Raw genomic sequence first — 20,873 nt, 5'->3', positions numbered from 1 at the left:
TCTAGTAATCTATGTTTCTTAAAATTTTTATGTCCTTCCATCACTGTACAGTTGGTCTTAGCGCCTGTTCCTGCATATGGAGGGCTTCAGTGCATTGTCTCATTTGAGGATGTGAAAGCACAGAACTGTTCTTTAAAATGCTCTGCAGATGAAGATCTGGGCATTAAGTTCGATGCTTTAAGCCTCTTAAGACTGAAGTTTGTACTAGTTACTTCTTGTCATTAAAGACATGTTTTGCCCAGAGAGAGAACACAACAGGTGATGTTTGAGGAATAAAAGTGGAGCAATGGTGCAACTTTTTTTTTACTCAAGTTAATAAAAATGCTATTCTGCTTTCTAGCAATGTTGCTATCCATGTCTTTCTTCCTGCTTTTCCTTGTATATACATATTTGCAGCTGATGCCAGGAGCTGACTGCAACTGTGGGATCATAACCACACACCTCTGCAATTTTCCTCCTCCCTGTCTGCCTGTGTGAAGGCAGGTTACACCACAGAGCAAGTCACTGCTCGCGCTTGTGCATGTTGTCCCTGGCAGTTCCACTCCCAGGATGGGAGGCTGAGAATGGAGAGGAGTCGATGGTGTGGTGCTAGGGATAGCAGAGGCCCAAAGCTGGTCAGTGGGTTACTCAATGCTATCTTCCTAAAGAGTAAAATATACCAAGAGGAAAGAAAAAAAAAATGGATCTGAGCATATGCTGGAAAAGAAGAGGAAAACGGTAATTCTCTGAGTGTCTTCAAAAGTCATCATAATTTTATTTGCTGTCAGAAACACTCGGATACTTCTGTCGAATGGTATTTGCAGGAGGGTGCTGGTGCAAAGAAGTGAGACATCTGGTAAAACTAAATTTTCTTGGCTGAAGAAGTCAAAATGGAAATTACTCAGAAATTAAAAACCTCATAAAATAAACAGCAAGTCCCTCTCCCAGCAAAGGACTTCAGCTGTAAGGCAGTCTTGAGGAAACTCAGACTGCTTGTCCATCCTCAGTATGCTCCTCTACCTCAGATCACAGTTTAATTTCTTTCTAATTTTCCAGTTCTTTAACGAGCGAAATCATTGTTACTTATTACCATCCGTTATTACTGGGTGAACTTCATTAATCATTTGTTTCATAACTAAATAGCTTACTCGAAGGGACAAGCTTCAGTACCTTACGGCCTACACATGAAGGAGGTGGGTCAGGAGGGCACCGAGCCCCGTTCATGCGGACTCGCGGATCGCCGCTCCCGCCCGCACGGCGGCCCCAGCCCCGCATCCCCCTGCCCCGCATTCCCGCGTTCCAGTCCCGCACACCCCGATTCCTGTCCCATGATCACTCAGCCCGCATTCCTCGGTTCCACTCTCGCAGCCCCCGATTCCTGTCTCGCATCCCCCGTGTCAGTCCCGCACCCCCCGTTCCCGTCCCATACCCCCGGTTCCAGTCCCGGAGCCTCCGTCCCCAGCCTCTCAGCCCCGGCCCCGCCCCGCGGTGACGCAGCGGCGGCGGCGGTCACGTGCAGCGGAGGGAGGCCCGGCCCGCCGCACCCGGAGCGGCCGCCATGCCGATGCCGCCGATGCCGCCGCTGCCCCTGCCCGGCCGCCCCCGCCTCGGGCGGGCCTCGCTCCTGCCGCTACTCCTGCTGCTCCTGCTCGCGGGTCCGGCGCGGCCCATCTCCTTCCAGCTGCCGGGCAAGGCGCGGAAGTGCCTGCGGGAGGAGATCCACCGCGACACGCTGGTCACGGGCGAGTACGAGATCGGCGCCCCGCCGGGCTCCTCCACCGGACCCTCCGCCAACCTCAAGGTGCGGCCCCGGCCGGCCGGGGGGGCGGGGGTGGTCGGGGCGGACGGCGCGGCCCCGCCTCCCCTCCCGGGGCGGGGAAGGAAGGGGTGACGTTCTCCACGCGTGACGCCGGCCACGCGTGGGCTCACGGCCCGGGCCGCACGGCGGGACTCGCCCCGTGCGAGGGGACACCAGCCCGCCCAGGAGCTTCGAGTTTGGGGCAGCGAGGGACCAGGGCAGCACTTTGGCCTAAGCCCAGTACGAGCTTTTTCTCCCCAGAGATCTCGTCGTCTCGTCCCGTCCCATCCAGGCAGCTGCCGTGTAATCCGCACACGATGCGGATTATCCGGCGTCTGGCGAGACGGGCCGCTGCGATAGAGCCATACTAAGGCTGCTAGCACCGTGTAAGTGGGAGAGAATTATGGTGACGTGGCCTTCCAAGGGCTCCCTCCCCACGTAGGGAGGGCCTGGCACAACGGGATCCTGGCACAATGGGATGGGGTCTGAAGAACCACGTTTCGGTGTACAAAATGGCTATTCCCATCTGGATGTGTCAAGGCTCGCCTGGATTTTAAGGAGACAGGCGTTTGGTGCACAGAAGAAAATGATCCTGAAGGATCTTTAGGGAGTACAGAGTCAGCAGAATATACAGGACTAATACACCTATGTGACAAGCAGTTAGCAAAATTTAAACAGCTTCCCTTTAATTCTGCCCACAATCTGCCTTTCCTAAGATTTCTTCAGAATTCCCACCTAGCTGAGTAAGGTTTGTTGCTATGCAGTCAGTTCATGATAGCTTTCTGTCCCTTTTTTGTCTACATTCCCAAAGTTTTCAAAAGTAAGCATGCAAACAAACAAACAGGCTGATCTTCTCAGGACACTTTGAACTCAGTGGTAATGAGTATTTTAGATCTCCTGAAATCAAGTTGCCCTTCCAGCATCTGCCTACTGATGCCTGAAGGCTTTGGGTTATTGGCAGTTGTGCTTGGTTATGGCTAGAGAAGGCTGTTTTTGGAGTCTTGCTTTTTAAAAATTGTTCTGCTGTTCTTGCATCATTTGTAAGAGAAAACTTGCCTGCGCATAGGCAGAGCCAAGCAGCATTAATGCTTTAAAATGCTGCTGGAGTATTTGCCTCATAAGGCTCATGTATTTCAGTTAAAGTGCTATGTTCCCATCTGTCTCTTACCACTTGGTGACCAGGCTTCCTGATTCTCAAGTTGCCCACTCTTAGGTCAGCTGACCCCAAAGTCTCTTCCAAAACTCACTTTTATGACAGAGGACTTGTCTAGGGAGGTGGTGGTGAAGCAATGAATCCAACGTTTGGATCTTAGTCTGGCTTTGCTGATGAAGCTGGTATCCAGGTAGTACTGCTCATGGAAGTTCTATTTTGTTCTAACTGTAAAATAAAATAAAATAAAATTTAAAAGTCCTATATTAGTTTGAAAAGCTACAAAGAAGAAGTAATAGTTTATGTAATTTTTGCTTTCCTTCAGGTATGCTTTGGCCTTCCAGTATGCTGGATCTGTTATAAGTGCTGAAACCCCTCTGCTTTCTCTTTGGTTTGTGTGGGAAAGGTTAGTTCAGGGCATCATGTCTGCAGGTAGTCTCTCTCCTTCTGCACTGGATGGTCCTGCCTTGGCCTCCTGGGTTGGGCCATCGAACAGAGGAGTTTGGTAGTTAATTCTGTCCAGGCTCAGGTGGGTTTCTGCCAGTGAGCTGAATTTATGTGTGTGTGATACCCCAGCACTAACAGTGGCACCCTCTGTTTTGGAGGAATCTGCAGGCTCTGCCAGCTGGCTGCTGAGGCCCCTGCCACGTGCCTCTGCCCCATTGTCGAGGCTGGCACTTTGGGGAACTGTCTCTGTTTGTCAAGAGCGAACAATGCCCTGTCTGTAGGGGATCGCATTACCGTAAGTAACTTTAGAAAAGCATGAAAACTCCCTTTCAGGTCGACTCCCCCACAGGCCGTCTGACTGGGCTATTAGCAGCTTCTCCCGCCCCCGCAGGCCCGTCTCAATGGGCAGTGTATTTGGCTGATTTGGATAGTGCTATTCAGTTCTGATGAAAGCCGATAGCAGAGCTTTTACTGTCCAGAATCCTGTTCATGAGCTGCAAAGGGCAAAAATGGATCAAGCTGCATAATATTCTCTGGATAAAGATTAGCTCTGGTGTCTACAAAGCCCTAAGGGAATAGTGCTCAAAATAATAGGGACCTCTGAGAGCTAAGTTGTTCTGAGAACTTCTTGGGATGGAGAACCCAGTGTGCAGAGTGTGTGGTGTCATGCCGATGAGACATGTTGGTTAATTGAGACCACTCCGCTAAATAGCGTGTGCCATATGGTGGCCAAACCACAGGCTTTTTACACTGTGTCTGCGTGGTCAGACATGGACAGTCCTGTACTCCAGCCTGCTCACTTAGGCCCAGTGCCTCCCAGTAGTCTGGTGGCCTCCAGACAGGAGGTGGCTGTTTTCTGGTGGCGTGTGGCAGGGGGGTGGTAGCACAGCTGGCTGTGCCTGACTGCACAGGTGTGCTTTCATCTGCTTGCTGCTTGAAAACAGGTAGAGCTCTGAGCAGGAACTGCAGCATGGGAGAAGACTGCTCCTTGTTCTCAGATGCGGACAACATATGGTGCAGGGACAGCTACAACAAAGCCCTTAACAGACAATTGTGGGATAATCTGTATGTAGAGGAAGCTTGTTCGTAAAGTCTTGCCTGCAATGGTTTATACCATCAGGCCTGAGGATTTATGTACTTTCTTGTTTTTCCTGCCTCATGCAGCAACTCTCATTATGCATGAGAAGGTCCAGGTTTGTTTTAAGTCCAGCAGGCTGCCAGCATCAGAGGTATCCCATGACAGAGAGTTAATTAGGTGTTCTAATAAGAATAAAGGGTGTTTCCTTAGAATAACTCTGGGTATGTAGCCCTTTTGAAAGGTCTTTGTACAGGGAAGCCAGGCTGTTTTTCCCTCATAAGATGGAGTAAAGTAGAATGTCTGACCTACCTTTTCCATAGCACAAATTATTTTGTGTACTTTTATCTTACATACCTTTAAAATTATTCCCAAGATTTTTAGTCTCTTCATCTCTAAGGCTTTTAAAGACCCCTAGTAACTGTAGCATTTGTGCCTTTTCAGACATACCTGTTGATGGATAGAGTTGAGGGAAACTGGGAGGCATTCCAGTGGAATCACACTGTTGATTTTCATGCAGTGTTGTCATACCTCTGGGTTTTTCCACCCCTCTTCAAGGTCAGAGTGTTTCAACTGGATGGAGCCTCATTAACTGAGCACAGTTATTCTCAAGTTTGTGTCATGAAATGCATGTTCTTTTCTTATACTCTTTGTTGAAGCATTTTTATAGACCTTCCACAGTTTTTGCCTATTCTTAGTAGTTTTATAGACTTAGTGCAAAGCAGTCATTATTCTGTCTGCGTAGTCTGAATAGTCCTCTGAAGTGGCCACTTTTATGGATCTTGGCACCCAAACCTTGTCTACCTCAGAGCCACACTCATGATTCATTTCAAGAGGAATAGATGTGCCCTTCTCCATTTCATCTTCTGGGGAATGAGTCGTCTTTGTCCCATAAGGCTTCTCCATATCTCTGTTGCTATAGGAATGCATGGATTTTGCTTGCAAAATGAAGGCAGCGAATAACCGTTTGGTTCAGCTAGAGTTCCTACATGTAGTCTGTATTTGGGGTTTACAGGAGGAAGAGGAATTAGTGTGGTTTTCAGTTTGGGGTTTTTTTTTTTTGGTTGCTTGGTTGGTTGATTGCTTTTTGGTGGTAGGGTTTTTTTCTTTGGGTGTTTTTTGGATTTGTTTTTTTTGAATCTAAAGAGTCAATAATTACTTTAGAGTCACTCTGGCTGTCGGCTCCTGGAGTGGGGATTACAAACGGAGGAACTGACGTAGTTGTGAAGAAGGAGGGAAACTGTTGAAAGGAGAAAGCATCAGATCCAAAGGGGATTACTAGAATTACTTTCCTGCACAGGCAGCATGAACCCCTGGCAGCAAAGTACTGTTACCATCATTTTCTCTCTTACAGATAATATTTCTTACCATCATTGTCTTACCCTCATTGTCTCTCTTACAGATAACTGACTCAGCTGGGCACATCCTGTACGCCAAGGAGGATGCCACTAAGGGCAAGTTTGCCTTCACCACTGAAGACTATGATATGTTTGAGGCCTGCTTTGAGAGCAAGCTTCCTGTGGGTAAGTGAAAGATCTGTTGGCTGCTTCTAGCTTCTGATCATGATATGTGGATTAGGGATGCAGGTAAAAATGATCCTTAGCGTGGTCCACAGAACACTGTTTGACTTTTAAAGCTGATCCTCAGGGTGTTGTGGGCAGTCTCACTGCAGAGTATCTGCTGTCAGTGTTGCATTTGAAGTTTAATAATTCTCCGTGGCTGTCATGTAGAGTGCTTGGGTTTCCTCTGAAAGGGGAATCAGATGTTCCTCCCACAGCAGTCACCACAGTTTCAATAAGTGGCAGTACCAGGGAGCAAACCACACTTCTTTTGCCAGTTTCATGCTTCTCCCCATCTTGCAGTTGAGTCAGGACAGAGCAAGAGGCCATCATCTCCAGGGCCTGTCTTTCACCCCTGCTGGCCAACTCTTCCCATTTGGTAGAACTTGATCTCTCCCCAAGTGTGTACTTGGCAGCTATCCTGCAATAGGTTGATAACCATTTTCTGGGGTTTAGCTATGCGTGTATAAGGAATGTGGCCTTGATTTGCACCCACAAGTGGTCAGTAAAGGGAAGGGGAAATGAGCAAGGACGTCAACCTTGCATTTGTGCTGCAAGGATGGTTGCCTAACGAGTGCTCAGGCTTGTTTCCTATGAGTGTGACGCATGTGTTGCTTTGAGTGGCTGCACTCAACTTCAGGACAAACGTGCTGAAATTGGCCAACACGTGGGCTCTCATCTCATCTGCAGTGGTGTGAGCGTGTGCAAGTTTGTAGGTGCTACATCTTTTTGGTGTCAGAGTTCTGCTCCCTGGACCCAGTCATTCTTAGGTCTTATCCTGAAAGATCCCGGAGCATTTCACAGAGCAGTCACTAGCAGCATGCCTCGTATCTGTTGAAAGGCAGACACTGTTTTGCTGTTCTGCTCCACGTATAAGATGCAAATAGTTTGCAAGTTGCAGAGAACTTTCCAGAAAGAGAAGGTTATATTCTTTACTGGGACTGGGAGGGATCTGACTTGTAACACCTCTTCTATAGTATTTTACAAATAAGATAGTGACCCCCAATGTTCAGGATTATTCTTTTATTTTACTCCAAAGGTAGGATTTCCAAATGTTCCTTAGCGCATTGAGACATGCAGGCACTAGTGACTCATCTGGGAGTCACTCATGCTGTTTACTTTCCAACACCTGGGTATTTGAGAAGTCTCCAGACAGTCCTGCAGATCCTTTCATAGCTTGCATGTGATCACACACTGAGGTGGGAAAGGCTTCTTCTTTAGTGTGTCTAGACTCTTAGTTTGGTGCTTGTGAGCAGCAGTTTCTTGCCTAGACTGAGCCCCTTACAACTCTTTTGATTGTAGCAAATGTTTATTCCCTGGCTCCCTAGTTGCAAATTTGTTTTAAAGTTTTCAATACTGACGAGGATAAAATATTTCTAAATGCAGCTTCTACCCTGATGATTTGTAGGGCACTGAGGTGCCAAAGTCTAGAGCTCTTCAATTGACCAGCTGGATCCTCTTCTGGAGGCTTTCTCTTTAGGGGCCTTCAGCTACCAGGTTTTTTTGGACCCAGGTGCCCCACATGTCCTTGCCAAAGAGAGATACTGCATGGGGAGTATCTCCAGATTTCCCATGTCTGCTGGAAATCAGGAATAATGAAGTAAGGGAGGTGGCACTGGGGTGTTGAGGGCTTGATCATCTCTGGGACTTGATTAAGGCACTTTGAAAGAAGTAACCAGGTCACAAGGAAGTGCCTGTTTCCTCTATAAGATCAGCATGGGAATGCGGAAACTGACCAAATGTTGTTTAATCCCCTGTTTCTCTTTAAAGTTTAGGGTTTTTTTTCAAAGTCTTATAAAGTAAGTGGTCAGGACTTGTAAGGCGGCAGCCAAGGAGGATGTTGGTGGAGTACCGGAAGAGAAAAACTGTTGGTAGAAGACACCCAGAGCCGTTGGGACCTGAAGGGTCTAAGCACTGGGATTTCTCAATCCCTAACCACAGAAATGAGAAGAGGAAGTAAGAAGGAGATCCTATTTAGAAGGTCCACCTTATCACAGTGGAGGAGCTCTTAGGGTGCTTCTTGGAGCTGTGGGTGTTTGCAAGAGAGGCTTTTTACCCTCTTCCAGGGTAAATGGTCCTGCCTTCCCGACCAGTGCTCTGTTCCCAGGCACATTTACTCTCCCACCCAATGCTAATCTCTAAAATGAACAGCCTGGCCTCGCTGCATTCTCTCCTCTAGGGCTCTTCCTGTGGGCTAATCTGTAATCTTTGCTCCTTCGGTAGTCCTTCTCTTCCCAAACTTTCTTAAGAGTGTCAAGACTCCTTTTTTCTGGAATTCCTGTGGGAAAATTTTTTGACATTCTGTTCAACTACCCTACTTTTCCACTGACTTTGCAAATTAGAGCTTGTCTAATCTCTTGGGGAACAGTTCTATACTCATGTGAGATGACCTTATGAAGACCTGGAGAATGTAGGTATCAGTTTAGTTCAAGATCTCTGAGTCTTGACTGTTTTTCTCTTTGCTGCTGATCCAGCCTGCTCTGGTGAGCCCTGGCTGCAGGAGAAGCAGGTGGTTACTGAGGTATGATGAGTGCAAAGGGAGCTGCCTAGTGACTTGGGCTCAGTAAACTTGTAGGAAGAGCAACTTGAGTTTTTCCAGGCCAGTTCCTGACAATGCTAACCTCTTGCAGAATGTCTGCTCTCCATCCCTTTGCACCCAGGACTTTAACGTTTCTGATTTCTTACTGCCTCTTGGCAGCTCTCCCTTTCAGCCTAACAAATTAATTCTTGCAGTTCTGTTCTTCTTTTCACTGACCTTTTTCATCTTTCTCATCTCTTCCTGCAGCTCCAGCTCTCCACCCAAGTTGCTGTAATTTAAGCAACACTAAAAGAACCTCTCCTGAACTGTGTGCTTTGAATTTTCCTCTGCAACTACTGTTGGCTGCCAGTCTCAACACATGCTGGTACATGTATACCATAAGCAGTCAAAACTCATGGTTGGAGAAAGGAGCACCAGGTGGTTGTATAACAGCCTGTCTGTTAAAGACCAGTGCTGTGATTTTAGTTTGGTTTGGGTTTGTTGTTTTTGTTTTTTTTACAGTACTGGTCTTTTATAAGAAAACAAAAAAAATTAATCCTAATCCTAATTTATCCTTTAGGCTCTTATATAGTGCATTTCCGTTAGGAAATTCAAGAAACAATTGATATGCACCATCTTATCAGTAGGTTATTCATTTTTCTGCTGGTAGTAGAAGGTGGAGGTGATTCTACTGTGATGTTGAAGAGCTGTTCAGTGAGTCGGTAGAGAAAAAATTTGGGGATGTTTGTATCAAAGATATGGAGTATCTTCCAGTATCCAATAGGAGTGACCCAGCATAACCTGTAAGTTGAATTTTTTTGTGAACTGAGGGTATGTCCACCCGGCAGCCTTTTGAGACAAAATATGAGTGTTGAACATGCTCCTGGATAGACACTCTGAAATCCACAGTTTAAATTCAGACATTGTATTTTGCTGGAAACCAGCTGAGAACAGCTATATGCTCCAGCATGCTGGGCTTTGGGAATGTTTTAGGTACAGACATTTTCTTGGTGGGTGGTATAGTGGAGTGTGACACTCAGATCAGCTGACATGCTGCATTTTTTAGAGTATCTGATATGCCTATCCTATATATATGTTGTCCTCGTGTGAACGTTCTCAGATGTGACACTTGTAGCAGTTAAAAGAAGCTGTAAGCCATAGGTGTCCCTAGCCTGGGGGCTACAGCCTTGAAAGATACCTGCTGTGCTGTTGACTGCAGCCTTATGTGCTGTTTGAGCGGCTCCAGCTGGCAGTTCTCTGAGGCAGTGCTTTTCCAGCTTCAGAAGCTTCTTGATGTCTTGGGGTTTGCATAGCAGCGTGGTTCTCAGGTATCTGAGATCACTGGTAAGGGGATTTCCTTGGTTTCTACAGATACTCCAGCATGTGAGGGTCAGTAGTCCCCATATGTCATATTCCTCAGTTGGAGCAGTTTATCTTCTGCTCCTTTTAATGTAAAGTCATTTACAACCCCAGTAACCTTGACAAGTTGCTGGTTCACTTCCTGTTAGGAGGAATGTGAGTCCCTCCGATGACTTGTCTTTCACTAGGCCTGTGTCATAGCAGCTGGTGTTCATGTTCTAATCCTCTACAGTTTTTACAGTGATTTGCATCCTATACACTCTCAGTGTTTTTAGTTACAGCTTGTTCTCATTATCTCTGGGAGGCTCTCCTTCAGCCAGGATTTATTGTGAAGTCTCTGTATTTTTAGGCTGGACTGTGCTGCCTCCGCAGATAGCTGCAGACATGGAGGGAGGGGAGGGAGTTGTGAGTTCTTCCTCAGTGGTGGGAAGAGCTGGTGATTTCCTGGCAGGCTGAATGTTTTGCACAAGGAATCCTTTCATTATGCTTCCAGGAACAGGGAGGATGCCGGACCAGCTCGTGACTCTGGATATGAAGCATGGTGTTGAAGCAAAGAACTACGAGGAGGTATGTCCCCTGGCTGCCTGCACTGCAGGCTCCTCTTTCCCAGTACTCACGTGATGCTGTCTGTAGATCTGGGGCTCGTGATGGGAAGCTCTTTTCCCAGTGGTGATGAAAGCCTGTCTGCAGCCTACAATTGCAGTGAAGCTTTGTGTGTTATGGGAGAAAAAAAAGACAGACATCAACTAGAATTAATTCTGTACTCTGGGAACCGGAGCCTAATATGTGAATTTCTTTGCTAGGACAGCATGACCCAGCTTCTGGGCATAGGCATTAGAGGCAATAAGAGACTGAGAGGTGAAGTTTCCGCAGCCCCAGCAGCAGAGGGCATTTTAGGTTACATCAAATCCTCTTAAAGGTCAAGTTGCGATGTTATCTGTTCTTACCTTCCTGACTATATATGTACTGGCTCAGCAGGCCTGAAATGACGCTTGTGTGTTTCTAAGAACTGGCAGTGTATCAATATAAAGGTGTTTGGCAGAGTATAGCGGCTGTGTAAGGGTATTTGGTTTGAAGGTGTGACACTGCAAATAGGCATAAAGCCTAAACATTTACATCTTAGGAGGGGGTAGGCTTCTTAGACCCAAGAGCTAGCTGTGTAGAATAGCAGTTGCTTTGTGGCTGAGACAGTCCTGGCTGGTGTGGGTGCTGAATTTTGATGGCAGCTACCATGCTTTTGGCTCACTAGAATTTGGGATCAGTCAGCCCCCAGTACAGAGTTTGTGCCTGAGACAATGAGAATTGCTGTTGGAGAAAGATTCCCACAAATGATTGCTGTGTCTACTGCGCACAAGAGCATGGGAGATTCCTTAGGGAGGAGAGTGGGTAGCAGAGGAGGCTGTGCATGGTGCCAGTCAGAAAATGAACAGATTTCTGAAGTGTTTATCATGGTGTTTTTATATCCCTTTGAACTTTGTGCTATCTGGTTCTCTGTTGCTTAAGTCAGTTGAGAGCACATCCTATGTGGAGAGTAAGAAAGTGCTTGGGGTCAGGGAAGAGCAGAACAATCATTCCTTAAGTCAGTCTGGAGCACATCCTACATGGAGAGTAAAAACCTGCTTGGGTTCAGGGAAGAGTGCAGCAGTCATTGGGCCAGCTGTCTGTCAACTGAAGGATTGCAACTGGGATGAATCCCTGGGAGCGTAACTGGGAGGATTATGTTGGCTACATTTACAGAATCCCTTTAAATACTACTCCACAGTATAGTCTAGAGTTGATTACTATAGTGTCACCTAGAAGACCCATATGCAGAAAGGTTTTCTTATGCCCATGTATCTATGCACTCTGGTTATACTGATAAAACTATCTTGGAATAAAGGTATGTATCCATTATGCTCATCAGTGTAGTTACATTGATGGAAAAGTTCTGTGGACAAATACGGGATAAGAATTTAGACTTGCAGTCCCACCCGATACCAAATGCGGATCTTGGCAGCCCTGGCAAGCATCCTTGACTTGTGAGGGCTTCTCATAGTGGCAGGCAGTGTTGAGCAGCGTATATGCAAAGGACTCAAACTGATTTACTGTTTGCACAGCTGCTATAGATGTTTAACTACGCTGCTTTGCAGTGTGTTTTCTTCCATGCTCTCTCTTGCCAGGTTACTGTAGTATTTGGCTTGATAGGTTGCTATAAGGCCTCAGAGGGAAGGACTGTTGCTCAGGTTTCTCTCCTAGAATTGCAGCCTTTTTGAGCCTTTTGCTTGTGACATTCATCTGCTGTTGGCTACCAGTGACCCATTGTACTGCCCAGTTCTTCTTGCTGAATTGCTGCAAGGAGACTTGATTAAGGGAGTTGAACAAGGGTCACTAATACTGTCCTGCTTGTGCATGGATATATGCTGCGAGAGGAGGGGTGGTGTTCAAGTCTGACTTCATAAGCTTTCATAGATCCAGATGTTCTTAGAGCAAAGCAGCTGGAATAGTGAGCTGGTTTAGAAAATCTAACCGCAGTGTCATGCCTTAGTTCCCCGGGTTAGGGAGGAATAACTTTATCCGTTCAATAAGTAGAAATTAAGGTAGGGAAAAGTGAAAAGACTTGTGAGGGCACTAAGAATGCTTGGCGATCTAGGTTCTTTTCCACATCAGCTACTCCTTGTCAATTCTTGACTACAGTGTTTCTCCTTTTATGCTAGGAAGGGTGTTAGACTTCCACAGATCTTTGAATGACCCCTGGGAAGTTGTGGGAGTTGTCTCAGTTCTGATGTAGAATGTTCCTTCTAGGAGGATATTGTTCCACCATCACAGGTGCTTGGTGGGCTTTTTACAAAATCCCTTGGAGCAGCTTGGCCTATTGACTTCATTAGGGATGAAGGAGGCTCCAGGACTGCCCAGGGAGGTGGTGGTCACTGTCCCTGGAGGTGTTTAAGGAAAGAGTGGAAATGGCACTTAGAGCCATGGTCTAGTTGACAGGGCAGTGTTAGGTCATAGGTTGGACTTCATGATCTAGGAGGTCTTCTTCAATGTAATTGATTCTGGGATTCTGTGATTCAGGTTATATGTCTGGGAGCACATGCAGGACTAAAAGCAGGTATTGAATGTTTGTAGCTGCACCTACTAAGAGCAACTGAAGGGATGCAGGATGGTTTTTCCCGGTGGAACCCTTGTAGGGTTCTGTAGGCTTCTGTGAATGAGGAAGTGAGCCCTCAAGGAGGATCATGGAGCTGGTCAGTGCAAGGCTAGCTTGTCAGTAGAGCTCCCCAAGTCCTTCTGTGTGATACAGACCTGCTGCTCTAGCTGTGTTAGCAGAGCCTGGGCCAGGTTTTCAGCAAAGCTCTGCTGGCAGGTATGTGTCCAGGTCACAGGTTTTGTCATTACAGCCTATTGGCTAGAAGGCAGGAGGGGGTCAACCTACTACTTCCTACCCCTCCTGACAAACGCACTTCGAATTGTTGTGCTGGCAGAGCTATAATATACGGCTCACCTCAGCATAAAAATCCCCAGGTGATTGTTTGATGGCTTGCTGCTTGCAAGCATACGTGTGTCACATGGAGATCCTTCAGTGGAATGGCTGATTAGCAAGTACTGGCCTGGTCACAAGCATCTCTGCATCTCTTCAGCTGGGCTCTGATGTGCAGGCAGCTGCCTCTGGAAGTGGTGTTTTGGGGATGCTTGCATGCTAGGTGCCCAGTTGCCTGCCTGTCGGCAGGGACCACTGAGAGATGGCGTCCTGCAGCTTATGTCTGAGAAATCCTGCGTGCCTGTGAGGCTGGTGGTGAGCTGCAGGTGCTCTGTGTGTTCTGTGCAGTTTTCTGTAGCACATCTTTCCTCTGCTGCATTACTTGGGGACACAGCATCTGGCCTTATTGCAGCAGCCTGTCATTTCTTGGTAATAGTGACAAATTCTGTGCAAGATGGAGAGTTACCCAAATCCTACACTGAAGCAGTGGCAGGAATTAGAATTAGCTTCCTGTGAGTGTCCTTGTGTCACAAGGTTTTACATAACTGCTGTGTCAGTTACAGTCAGGACTGGGGCAGGGGCACATTTACATATTCGACTTAAATAGTTGCTGCTGTTGGCTGTGCTTTCTAACTGAAGTTTTCTGTGGATTTTTCTTTTCGGACACCAAGCGTGTGACTTGCTGGGCGGTGGGCCAGGTGTTGCCCAGAAGCTGGGTCCCGCCTGCCGCGGCGTTCGTGAGGGAAGCGGCCGTTCCCGAGGGGAGCGGGCCCGGCCGCGGCCCGGCAGCGCCACCTGGTGGCGAGAGGCGGACGCAGCGCTTGGTGCCCGCGGGGTCCCTGCCGAGGACGTGCTGTCCTGGAGGGTCAGCCCAGGGGTGAAACCCCCGAGCTCTTGTGCGGTACTCAAAACGTTGCTGCTGGGAATCGGGCTGCCCGGGCTTTCTGGGATGTGCGGCAACAGTTAGCAAAGCTAATCTCGGTGCTAATACCCCGTGTGCCTATGGAACAGTATCGTATGCGTATGTAAGTTAGTCACCTGTATCTCAGTCCATGACTTATATTCACTGGAGGTTTAGTCATGTGGCAAGTTCTTCTACCCACTCCTCAGAAGCCAACTGTGAATAAGCTAACATTAAGCCGAATAAGGAAGAAATGTGCTTGTATGCATGCTGTGCTCCTCTGTTGTGTAGGAGGGGTAGTAGGAAAGTGTGTTTCAGAGAACAGGTGGGAGAAGTGATAGTGTTTTATGCAATGGTAGTTTCTGGCTTGTAGAGGTATTTCCCGATGGGAAGGATGCCCCAGATCTGTAGTATGTGGGGAGGAGTGGTTCAAACTGGCAGTAAAAACCCATGCGGGAGCTTTTCTGTTTTGGCTCACTGATTTGACTCTTCTGTTTTCTAGATTGCTAAAGTGGAGAAGTTGAAGCCTCTGGAAGTAGAATTGAGGCGCTTGGAAGATCTTTCAGAGTCCATTGTTAACGACTTTGCCTATATGAAGAAGCGAGAAGAGGAGATGAGGGACACGAATGGTGAGAGACTGTGTACCTCTTCAGAGGGCTGGAGCTCTAAGACCCCTTATTTCTGCTAAATGTGTTATTAGGACAGTACTTGGAGATCAAGTAATTACAGTGGTCTCTGCCTGTTCCTAGTAAGGGAAACTCAGAGCAGTCACTGAGTCTTGTGTGTTCTGTCTCCAGAAATCATTTCTTTCTGTCTCCATTCCTAGTGTGAATTACTCTGTACCGTTTAATGTTGCCCATTAGCCACATCTTCACCTTGTTCTCTCTCGTTATCCTTCTCCTTGTTCCCTCTGCTTTATTCTCAAGTACTGGTGGTTCTCGGGTACCCTTGCCTTCGTGCTGTATACTATCTTGCCTTTGAAGTTTTGCATGGGGGAGGAGAAATCCTGGGAACTTTGCCATCTTGGGGCACATCCTGTGATGTCAGACTCCCGTGCAATGGTTTGTTATCCGTTTCAGAGTCGACAAACACCCGGGTTCTGTACTTCAGCATTTTCTCCATGTGCTGTCTCATCGGACTGGCCACCTGGCAGGTTTTTTACCTGCGTCGCTTCTTCAAGGCCAAGAAGCTGATTGAGTAAAGGAGCAAATCCTCCTCCCCCTCCTCTCAGACCCAGCTGAACACCGCTGGGACCTAGCCATGGCCCCCTGGAGCCATCTCACAGATGATACCCACTGACTGGAGCTTTTCTGGAGGAACTTGGACCCTAAAGGAGGAGGGGAGCCTAAACATTGGAGACAATTGGGGACTTGTGAAATCCTGTTGAATGTTGAGGGTGGGGGAGGTCGTGATGGGTTTGGGTATTCCTGGGACAGCGATTAAATAAAAAAAAGATGTTTCCATGACAGCTGCAGCAAGTTTTTGCGCTGTCTGTTCTCCTTTTATAATCATGGCTTGATGATGTCTCCCATCTGTCTGTGACTGCAGTGTTACTCAGAGCCACTTGACCCTGCTGTGCTCTTTAGGTGCCACACAGCTCGCACTGGAGCAGAGCAGGGGATTCCCTGTTCTGATCATCTGGGATCTAAGCCTCCTGCAAATGGAGATGAGTGCAAAGCAATAGGATTCATCATTCCACCAGGACCTGAGGATAGAGAGTCATCCAGGGTTTGGTCCCTGCTGTGGACTTCTGTGCTTCTCCCCGTGGGAGCTGATGTCTTTGTACTGACAGGTCAGGGCACTTGAGCATATGGTGATTGAGCCTGAAGGAAGGGGAGCCTTGGAAGGAGGGCTTGGGAATGTGTTTGAGCTTGGAAAGAAGCCTGCTTTGCTCAAATAAGCTGTCCAGCCTTGGTCCCACCCTTGCCCCATGTTTGTCTTAGATGTGCCTCTCTTGCTTTGAAATGATGCAGCATCTTTCTTGAAAGCCTTGGTTAGGAACAGCCTTTTGTATAGACAGGAGGCCTCAGATACAGTCACAGAGCAAATGGGAGCAGGTCGTGCTAGGAAACTTGGTCTTACATTGAGCAGGAGACTTCTCTTCTGTCCAGGCAGCTGAGTCCAAGCTGAGTGTCATTTTCTGAGACCTCAAAGCAAGGTGAGCTGATGTTCACATGAAGCATGAGGGCCTGTGCCCTGCATTGAGGTCTGAGGGTACAACAGCGCTGTGCAGGTTAGCAGAGGGGTTGAAAGAATGTGGATGAACTAAAAAAAGCAGTACAGGGTAAGAATAGAGTAATTCTACATCTGGGGGGAGTCTGAACTGTGCCCTCAACAGAACTGTTATTCTCCTATGCGGTACTAGACAGCAAGAGCCAGCAGCTTCTCATCATTTCTCAGCCATCCAGATGGCATGATGTTAAATAAACCAGGCTGGATAAAAACAGGCAGGTTAACTTCCTGGACTTAACCTGCTACAGTTTTTAGGCAATGATAAAAATTCTTGCACCTTCTCTGCGTTCCTCCAAAGCAAGTGGTTCAGCAGCACAGCATTCTGGTGTCCTGTGTCTAGACAATTCTGGCTAGGGAAGGGGTTGTCATGGCCCTGGACCCAGCCTAGCATTTTCAAAAAAACACAGTTTTATAATTTCTGACCTGAGTCTGATCTATTGCTAAGAAGGAAACAGTTGTCCAGGGTGAGGCAATGGGAAAGAGGAGGTAAAGCTGATCTCCTGTCATCTAAATACGTCAGTACTTTGCCTCCTCTTTGCCATTGCCAAGTTACTGGAGTTGTTAGTTCCACTGGCAAGTGCTTAGATTGCTTTTAATTTGTTTGGTTTTTGATAAAGCCATATTAGGAACCTAAGTCTACTCCTCTGCCCTTGCATCTATTTTATCCTTATACATTTTTGAAAGCTGTTACAGTGCAGAACAGCTGTGATGCCACAGGACTGAATTACAGAAGTCATTTGAAGGTGGTTTTAGGTCCTACCGTTTGAAGCCTGTAGATCTGTTAAATTTTTGCTTTTGTTTTTATATAACTTGAAAAGACATTACGAGAAAGGGGCTTTTTTCCGGTCTGTTTTGATATCCTCTCCCCATCCTTACATGAGTGCAAAGATATCTTAAAAATGGTGGCAAGGCCTTAAGTTCCCCAGGTGTCTGTTACACTCTCATCATTCTGGTGTTATGTTTGGCTCTTTACTGTACTGGCATGGTTACTGGGGAGCAGATGTGGGCAACTGGCGTGGATTTACCTGTGATGACTGGTTGGGGGATTTTTGTCAACTTTCTCAAATAAAATTGCTTTGGGGAAAAACAACCCACCTCACCTTGTCGCTGTGAATCTTGTCCTCTTTGTGCATCTTCCTACAAACTGTTGTTTCCTGCAAGTTGACCAATCGCAGGAAGCAGCAAGTACATAAACTCCCCACAAGCCTTTGGGTTTCTCTAGCAGTGGTTAGTTTCTAAAGAATTTGAAAATTCCAGACTTGAGAAGCATGCTCAGGCTTCTCTGTGGAGTGGGACCAGCACAGTAAGTGAGATCTACTACAGGTTACCATTTTTTGCCTTTCTCCCTCCCCCCTTCCTAATTGTATCTCTCTGTATGGAGGAATTTTGAGGCTGATAGTGAAACAGGGCTGGTGCTCTAGAGTATAAGATCCAGTTTTTCACCATCAGCTCCCACATAAATTTTAGTTTATTAAGACAAATGTAAGTACATTACAATTTTGTACTTTAGAGGAAATTTTAAATTGTTGCAAAGATGAGTTGGTCCTATGTGAGTGGCAGATACTGAAGAGAGTGGTTAGGTATTTACTGAACTGCTGTCAGATCTCTGCTGACCCTGCAAGCCTTTAGTCATGCAGTAGCCAAGCGAGATATGCCACATAACAGGACTGGGGGCACATAAATACTACACAACTAGTTAGTATTATCAGGGAGAATTTCAAGAAGGGAAATTCCCAGATCTCTGGATAAGGTTTAGCCTCTGCAAGTTCTTTCCTGGAGGAATATTTGAGTATGTGAAATCGTACAGCTGTTCTCATGTGGTAGGTTGGCAGTGGGTCTGGGCTGTTTTACAGCACTGTGGATGCAGAGCTGGTGTCTTCATTGCATTTCACTTCTGGGAAACGGGCTAAAGTTGAGCTGTTGCAGATCCTTGGGTCTGAGCCCATCTTTGTGTGTGACAGATGCATCACTGGTAGATCTATAATTGCCTGTAGCAAACTGCATCAGATGTTCCAGCCTCTTCCACCCACTTGTCAATGTGACTAACGATTTAATTATCACAGTACTCACGTGAGCATTCCTAAGTAAGGTATCTTTGTGTATTCCCCCTCCTGCTCTGCCAGCGTAGGCTGCAGCCTGCACAGAGTGCCTGCCGCAGCTGCTGTTTGTGTGGATGTGTGAGGGAATGAGCATTTTACACACTGTTGCTCATTTTTTACAAGCTGCTCAGGTATGTGAGAAGTAACCCAAGTGAACAACATCTGTGTAGCACATCAGAGACATTTGACTCAACCTACTTTGGCAACTGGTTGTTAAGATCATGAGGGGATTCCTGCCTGTAATTTCACAGGGTCCTGTGGCAGAGGTTTGGGAAAGTAGTGTGCCCTCTTTACCCCCTCCAATTCATGTGATATTTTTCTCTCGTATCTTTAGTTGTGTCCCTCTTGCTGTACTTGTCTTTCAGATGCGTGAGATGGCCATGCCTTTAGTGAACAAAGTCTTTGGGAAATGAACTTCCCTTACGTTGAAGGTGGCTTGTTGGGAAAGAGACACCACAAACCTGAAATGGGGAAATGTTTCAGAGGGAAAAAAAAAATTGGGTCTGGTGAAGACTGCAGGAGTTCAGCATTGATAGTTTTTTTCTGCTGCCCCTTCTTCAAATGAAAAATTTGTCAGGCTTGTGCTTTTTCTGTTGTTCCTCTCCCAAATCATCAGTGGTGGTGGTATGGTGGGTCTGGCAGGCCACCTTTCTCTGAGGAGGGTGGAAGGAGAAAAGCATTTAGAAAAACTGCCTGTTAGCTTTTCTTGGACCTTTTTGTACACCTGAAACAGGTGAGGCCAAGCTTTTGCTGCAGCACTGAAACACTTGTATTTGCCCAGCAGTGTTTGTACGAAGCCTGTTTTGCTTTGCACTGGAAGTCTATTGCACTGGCAGGAGCTAGGAGTTGCTCTGTTTCACCTGCAGCTGAAGTGACTTAAACTTTCTGCAAAATGGTAGTAACAGATTCCTGATGCTCCTTCTGTTGCCAGAGGTCTATGCGGTTTATCACCTTGAACTCAATGCATTAGCTTTGGCACTTACAGCTCACTGACACAGCCTTAATTTCCTTCCATAGCTGGTACTCTCAAGGTACCTTTCTCCTGAGTTTTTAAATCAGTTGCATTATGTGATCTTTGTATAAACTGCACCAAAATGTTCTGTTGAAATTGTAATGATATGAACTTGTTTTTTCTTGGTTATTTGGTGGATGCTGTTCCTGCAGCTGCCATGTAGGTGAGGCAAGCTGAGGGGAGGGTGTGCTTGTGTTTTCCAGCTATATCCCATGGCAGCTCTGGTCTGATCTGCTCCAGGGTTTTACCCTCTAACGTTTTCTCACCCATACCAGCTGCTTGGGCTTTTATTTCCATCAAATATACTTTGTTTGGAGATCTTTGGAATAAGGTAGATGCTTGCTATGATTTGGTTTAAATGACAGTTTTCCTACCCTTACCTAAATTCATCCTTCAGTACTGATTTTGCAGGAGGCAGAATGGCACATTGCCTCTCATCAGTCTGATTTCTTTAAATGCTTGAGTAAAAAACACAGTGTAAAGTCGGGTATATATTCTTCAGTCATATTCCAGCAAAACTGAGTGGGCAGTGGCTGCTACTTCCCTTAAGGGCATCTTGCTGTGAGAATTACTGCCTGCTTTTTAAAGCATAGTAAAGGCAATGCTGTGGGGCAGCTAAACCTGATTGTAGCTACTACTGTGAGCATTTTATAGAATTTGTATGATACTGTAGTTAATAATGGACAAGATAGCTCTATTGTTCAAATAGGAAAAATAAAGATTGGCTTTTTCAATTAGTATTCTGATTTTCTACAACTGTTCCAGACTCCTTAATCCCATTTTCATGAGATTTTGTCACCTGTTGTTTTTTAAATTACTACTCTTTGCCAGATGACATTTTGCCACGTACTCTCCTTGACATGGAGAGAGCGAATGTTCCTTAGCAGAACACATCTGACCTTTTTTCATCCATTCCTGCAAGCTCCTTTATTATAAAACTGACATGCTGTCTTTGCTGCTTGTAAGGACATCATCTTTGTATGGAAATAGTTATAATGCACAGTAAATAAATGTTGATGTATAAGTTACTTGCTTACAAATAGGTGCATATAATGCTGAGCAGCTCCTCACCACATTGCAAGGAGCCCTGCTGTTTTGTTTCATGCTCTGAGCATCTTCCTGAGGTAGTGAGATAAGAGCTAACAGGGCCTTGTCGTGCCTGGTTTCAGGGATTTGTGCTTCAGCTCCTGATGTCTCCTGTAAGTGTTGATCATCTGTCTTGAAGTGAATGTTCTCCATCATTCAACTTTGCTTTCCTGCCTATGGTTGTGACTGCTGAACTTTGAA

General features: G+C 46.5%; 1 protein-coding gene across 1 annotated transcript; it reads left to right on the top strand.

The window, feature by feature from the left end:
• The first annotated feature begins 1,490 nt into the window (after nt 1–1,490).
• Nucleotides 1,491–17,574, top strand: TMED10 (transmembrane p24 trafficking protein 10). Its single transcript, XM_032689883.1, has 5 exons — nt 1,491–1,780; nt 5,852–5,972; nt 10,379–10,452; nt 14,746–14,872; nt 15,323–17,574. The coding sequence occupies exons 1-5, from the start codon at nt 1,538–1,540 to the stop codon at nt 15,442–15,444; spliced, it is 687 nt and encodes a 228-aa protein (XP_032545774.1). The 5' UTR covers nt 1,491–1,537; the 3' UTR covers nt 15,445–17,574.
• The last annotated feature ends 3,299 nt before the right edge of the window (nt 17,575–20,873 follow it).

Source organism: Chiroxiphia lanceolata, chromosome 6 (genome assembly GCF_009829145.1).
Source record: "Chiroxiphia lanceolata isolate bChiLan1 chromosome 6, bChiLan1.pri, whole genome shotgun sequence".
Taxonomy (NCBI): domain Eukaryota; kingdom Metazoa; phylum Chordata; class Aves; order Passeriformes; family Pipridae; genus Chiroxiphia; species Chiroxiphia lanceolata.
The sequence above is the reverse complement of the archived record's forward strand: the minus strand, read 5'-3'. Positions and strand labels throughout refer to the sequence as shown.